At 39.4% G+C, this 6,004-nt stretch overlaps 1 protein-coding gene across 3 annotated transcripts; it reads left to right on the top strand.

Annotated features, from left to right (window-relative positions):
* Nucleotides 1-160: 160 nt before the first annotated feature.
* tmem30b (transmembrane protein 30B) lies at nucleotides 161-5,811 on the top strand. Of its 3 annotated transcripts, XM_030044273.1 has the most exons (9): nucleotides 249-400; nucleotides 879-1,074; nucleotides 1,391-1,498; nucleotides 1,636-1,743; nucleotides 2,370-2,460; nucleotides 2,550-2,687; nucleotides 3,082-3,288; nucleotides 4,540-4,739; nucleotides 4,906-5,811. In XM_030044273.1, the coding sequence occupies exons 1-8, from the start codon at nucleotides 273-275 to the stop codon at nucleotides 4,716-4,718; spliced, it is 1,155 nt and encodes a 384-aa protein (XP_029900133.1). In that variant the 5' UTR covers nucleotides 249-272; the 3' UTR covers nucleotides 4,719-4,739; nucleotides 4,906-5,811. The 3 variants fall into 3 exon arrangements, with proteins under 3 accessions (XP_029900134.1, XP_029900133.1, XP_029900132.1); XM_030044274.1 differs by having other exon boundaries at nucleotides 161-297; nucleotides 4,540-5,811; XM_030044272.1 differs by having other exon boundaries at nucleotides 4,540-5,811.
* The last annotated feature ends 193 nt before the right edge of the window (nucleotides 5,812-6,004 follow it).

Below are 6,004 nucleotides of genomic sequence, written 5' to 3'. Positions count from 1 at the left end.
GATGCTTTACTACTCGTTCTGCATTGTTCATTTGGTTTACCCATCCATTAATTCTTAACACTTCTCACGTGTTTTTTAAACACTTATCTGTATTACTTTCGGGTGAACAGTGGAAAAGGGATATGGTTTGGGACTACATTTCAGTGCTGACCATAGTTCAGCTTTTCCGCCCACTTCCCACCCGCCACCATTGGTGGAGAAATGATAAAACTGACTCCAGTTCAGCGTTACGAAGCCATGCAGACGAGCTGACGTCAGCCTGAGAGAACTGGATGGGCAGGAAGATAGTAGATACAGGTAAAGGTGATCTGTTCCGTCACATCTGCAGCACAGGGCTGCGCCCACTAAACTCCGATGGTCGCTTGATTCTTTTGTTTCTCCATTTTGCAGCCTACTGTCTGTGAGTACAACTAAACAAGTTATAATTACAAAATGGATGAAAAATGTTTGCATCACACTCTAATGACTAACTTTTTTCTTAAGCAACTAGTTTTGACGAAAGTAAGGATACACCGCCTCTCTAACTCTAACACTGATCTGTGTTTTGTTGTCGACTAATGGAAATGTGGCCGGTAGTGTTTGTAGTAGCTGGAATTGTCGAGGTTTTGTATGTAAAGTCCTCTGAAGGTGTGTGTGTGTGTACCTGAACAAGTTAATAGGCCAGTGCAGTTTACACCTCACACACAGAAAAATCATAGCAAGAGAAGGGTGCCAAAAGGAAATGAGGTTGACTTTACTTGGAGTGTTGTGAAGGTAAATTCTCAAATACTAGGGGAATATTTAATGTTGTTTATCGCCACCTTTTAAAACATAGCTAAACAAACCTATATATTATTAGAGACATAAACTAACTTGTGATTAACTGATTCATCCAACAGGACCAAGGGAATGAAGGAACAGCAGGAGACGGCCAACCGGCCTGACAACACTGCCTTCACCCAGCAACGGCTTCCAGCCTGGCAGCCTATGCTATCTGCTGGTATTGTAATCCCGGGGTTTGTCATCATCGGTCTGGCCTTCATTGGCATTGGCATCGCTCTCTTTGTCACCTCTCAGAACATCCAAGTATTGGAGGTAAGACAGTGATCGGAGGCCAGTCGTCCAGGGTCAAATGTGAAAAACAACAGCAGATAGGGAAAGATAATGTGGGATGAAGGATGGGGGAAATGCAACCTCTTGTTCACACAATTTCATGCATCAAACTGGGTTTAAAAAAAAAGAAAAAAAAAAAGATAATTTATACTAAGTGACTTTTTGTGCTATCCAGTCACAGACGTCTTGCTGCTGGTAAACAAAACACTTTAGGTGTGGTGTCAGTAACGCACAAGCAAGATGGGTGTTGTACGGATCAATATTTAATGCTAAACCTTGTCTGTTCTTTGCCACACAGAGGGACTATACTGGTGTAGAGAACAACTCACCCTGCTTCAAGTGCTCTGACCCAAGTACCAAGAACTGTGTGTGCAAGCTGGACTTCTCCCTGGACAAACTATTTGAGGTGGCTGCATGGAGCTTAACACACTTTCATTCACTCACACACGCAGACACACACATCATTTTAATATGTCAAGTTGAATAAACACTGCTACACCTAAAGTCTGGCTGTGTTTTTGTGATTCTGTTCTCTTTAAACAGGGGCCAGTGTTCTTTTATTATGGTTTGTCCAACTATTTCCAAAACTACAGAAAGTATGGTGTTTCCAGAGACGATCGCCAGCTCTCTGGACGTCTGGACAACTTTCAGGTGAGAGAGTAGCAGAGGATATGAAAAACTATGAGGAAAAACAGACTTAACGACAGACTTTGTTTTTTTCTTCCAAGGCAAAATTAAATTCATGTGCAACACAAGTTTATCTCAGTCGCCTGTGTGTAGCTGTTTTTTCCATTTCATGGTTGCACCACTACATTTCAAGACTCCATGTCATACAGAAAGGGCAGAGTTGTGATCCTTTTGCCATGGCATTTAGAAGTTAATCATAAATAAATTGCCGCTTCTTGTAGAGGTAAAATCCACAATGTTAACAGCTCACCTCCACACCCAGAAATCAAAGATTCAAAGTAGCTCCAATAATTTGGAAATTGCCTCTGTAGACTCACAGTGCTGTTTTTGAGATGTATACTAATATGACATATTTTAATGTTGTGGTAAATGATGTGACCTTGAAGCTCATACTTTTTTTAAACATCTTTTCTGGTTCATTTTCAATAGAATTGTACACTGGTGTGCCTGCTTACACGTGTCTCTCAGTTCTAGCTATAAAACTGTAAATGGCTTCTAATATGAGCAAAGGTCTTTGGTATACAATAATTTACTTGAGCACTGAAATGCAGCAGTAGTTCCCTAAAGATTGTTTTCTTTGTTTGTTGAAGAGTCCCGATGAAGGTTGCGTGCCATACCAGTACGACGCCAACAATAAACCAATTGTGCCTTGTGGATCAGTGGCAAACAGCCTGTTCAATGGTACATTACATTAATCAAAAGGTTCGTCCAAATGAATTTGAATTATTGCTATATTGTTCATGCTTGTTCTTTCATTTTGCTTGCGGAAGACACCTTCAAGCTCTATCAGATCGTCAATGGAGCGAGGAAGCTGGTGCCCTTTGATGGGAAAGGCATCGCATGGTGGACAGACCACAACGTCAAATACAGAAACCCCTCTATCACACCTCTGAAGAATGCATTCAATGGTAGGGACTTAAATTGACTTTACCATGACTTCCTGTCCGTTTGGTTTTAATTCTGTGATTTTGCTTTGTGAATATGCGTCATGAGGCTTCACCAACCTTCTCCAAAAGTGTTAGGTGACCACAAAGCTTAAAAAAATCAGGCAAAGAAGTTATATTGGTGAGAATGTAGGACAACAGGAGTAGCTTACTTACAACCAATATAATTTAATGCAATCTCTTTTAGAATAACATCAGATGGAGAGTAAATGTTAGTAAATACTGTTGAGACAATATTTCATACCTGTAGATGATGGTGAAATGTTCATTTGCGGCTGTATCGTTTAAATTGGAATGAAGTAAATATGTGCTTTTTTTGGCTTGGATATCATGATTGCTGATTTGAATTTTCTTGCAGGTACTGTGAAGCCCACATTTTGGTCTAAGCCAGCTTATGAGCTGGACCCATCAGACCCAGCCAATAATGGCTTCGTCAATCAGGATTTCCTCGTCTGGATGAGAAGAGCAGCGCTGCCAGACTTCAGAAAGCTGTATCGACGAATTACAGAAGGCGATTATAAAAACGGCCTGCCAGCAGGAAACTACTCCCTGGAAATTGCCTACAGTATCCTTCTACAAATTTAAGACTCAGTGATGAGTCAAAAGACAGTGCTTGAATCCTTGAGTCCTGTGCTTAAAACATACAATGTCCCTTTTCAACCCGGACCCTGCTGTCCCATCTTTTTTTTTTCCTGATTGATTTGTACCAAAATTTCATTAATTGCTTCCATATAGAGCTATACAGTCCTCTAAGGCCAATGCACAATCCAAAAATTTACCTCAACATACATACATTTACTCTGTAAGGAAATATCGTATTTGTCAATGACTTGGAAACTTTCATTATTTACGTACACTACTTTATACTATACTTAGCCATAACAAAGAAGTGCCAAAGCCATCAAAACAGCTTCAAAACTGCATCAAAACTGTAAGAGAACGGCATGACGTCTTCTACTGACGTGTCATCAAACAATTAGCGATCAAAAGACGTGCAGAATGCTTTTGGGGCCTTTTTAGAAAATAATAATTTAATTGGATTGTCTATTGGACCCATAGGACTGTACTGGAGAGCAGATCACCCTTGCAAAGAAGATGCAAGTTGCTCTATAGCGAAGCAATTGATAAGATTTTGGTTAGAATCACTTGATGTCATGGAAAAAGATGCAGCAAAAAGGATCCATGTCAAAAATGGTATGCTTTAAGACAGAAGATAGCATGTGAACAACACATAAGAAATAATCAAAATATATCACTATTATGGCATATGCATGATTTCTGTATGACATACATGTACCATTGGCTTAGGTGAGTATATGGGGTTAGGGACTTGGTTATTTTTAAAGAATTGATAGTATTGGTACAGTGTAAGAGTAACGTGGTTATAAGCAGTGTTAGGCTCTTATATCCACATGGCTAGGTTTCCAGAGTTCCTGGCCACAAGTTTTGTGTCATGTTACAACACTCACAGGCAAGCTCCATGAGTAGCAGCAGCCTGGCCTAACTTGTTTTGCCACTTGGGTGTGGTTTCTCTCTCTAAGCTGGGGAGAATGAAAACAATGACTTGGGAGTCACTAGAGTAGGAAAAACCCCAGGCAAATGTTTCAAAATAAGTAAATAAACTATGTAATTAATAAACCACATGAAAAAAAGCCTAGGTTAATGCAGCAAGATTGTAAAGGTCATCTTAACACATTAACAATAGTTTATGAGCGTCTATGTATTTAGTATATTTGTGAAAGTCTGAATTAAGCCTACAGTGTATAGAGTTGTGTCCATTGGGAGTATATGAGTTCCTTAACATCTTCCCCTCCAGATTATCCTGTGTTGGACTTTGATGGGAGGAAGAAGGTGGTGTTCAGCAATGTGTCCTGGATGGGCGGGAAGAATCAGTTCCTGGGCATCGCCTACCTGGTGATTGGCTCATTGTGTGTCGTCATGTCCATCGTCATGCTCATTGTCTACGCCAAGTTCAAGTTCCCTGATGAGGAGTGATTGTCCAGACGTGGACTGACTGTGGGTTGATGATCCCAATGCAGAGTTGTTGTTTGTTTGTTTTTTTTTAACCTGAAGATCTTCTGAGTACAAAAGTCAGCGCTCAAACTAAGAAAATGTACAGCTAAAACGCTCAGGTGAGCAAAATTTGCCTGTGTTTTCTACTAATCATTGACTTTTTCCCAAGGTTTAGAGAAACTCAAGCAAGCTGTTTGGCATGAAGTTTCTCCACTGATGGTGAAATGGATCAACTTTGTGAAGATTCAGGGATAACTGTCTGCAGTTTTGAGCATGTGTTCTTGTCTGGAACTGGAAACATGTCTATGAAATTGCTCGTTTTAATGCAAGACCTTGCTGGTATCTCAGATTTAAATCAACATTAGAGAGCTGATATTGCTCACAAATCAATTCCAGAGTCCTTAATAATGTATGGTAATTCTGTTTTATTGGGATTTAGAGGGATTTGTCTTACAGGCATTTTAAAATAATGTAATAATGCCACCTCTATGAAACTTGAGGGGAAGACAGAGATAGGATAAAGGCAGGGTATGTTCTGTATATGTGAAGCCAAGAGAAGAAGCAGGTCAAAACAAAGAAATTAAACATTCACTCATATGGTCCTTTGCATAATATGAAGTGAGCATACTCCAGTTTAAAAAGAATAGTACCTCTTGTTTATTTAATTTCTGCTACTTGACATATTTTTAGAACTGTTACCATTTTCATTTTCCTCAGGCTCCAGGCAGTCTCTGACATTTCTGGAAGTTTTAGTGTTTCCATGACCTCAAAAATGAGATGCCTCCTCATTTTCAGCCAGTGATAATATTAAAGCCATATTTTGTTGTTTGGTATAGAACAAGCAGCTGTGTTCATTGTGTTTCTTAATCTGGAAATTATGTCTGATACTATTGAGAATATACTGTATTAGCTCAGGGATATGGTGAAACGCCTGTGCAACTCAAGCTGTCTTCTTTTATAGACATAATATTTATTGTGTGTTTCCTCTACTGCTTTGAACTGTGGCCATCCTTTGATATTTAGATGATACTGTGCTTTAAATACTTTACTTAAATAAAACAGGACCAAAACTACAGAGTTGTTTTTCCCTCCTTGAATCACTGAAACATGATAACACTTTGAATTCATTTGAAAGGCAACCTAAGATTGTAAAAGCAGAATTAAAGGCCAAACTTAATCAATCACTGAACTAAGAAGTGCAGTATCTTATCTGGTTGAAAAAAAAGACTTAAACTTGGACCCTTTTCCAGCCCAGCACATCGAAAACC

The sequence above is a fragment of the Myripristis murdjan genome, chromosome 22 (genome assembly GCF_902150065.1).
Source record: "Myripristis murdjan chromosome 22, fMyrMur1.1, whole genome shotgun sequence".
In the NCBI taxonomy this organism is placed as follows: Eukaryota; Metazoa; Chordata; class Actinopteri; order Holocentriformes; family Holocentridae; genus Myripristis; species Myripristis murdjan.
The sequence above is the reverse complement of the archived record's forward strand: the minus strand, read 5'-3'. Positions and strand labels throughout refer to the sequence as shown.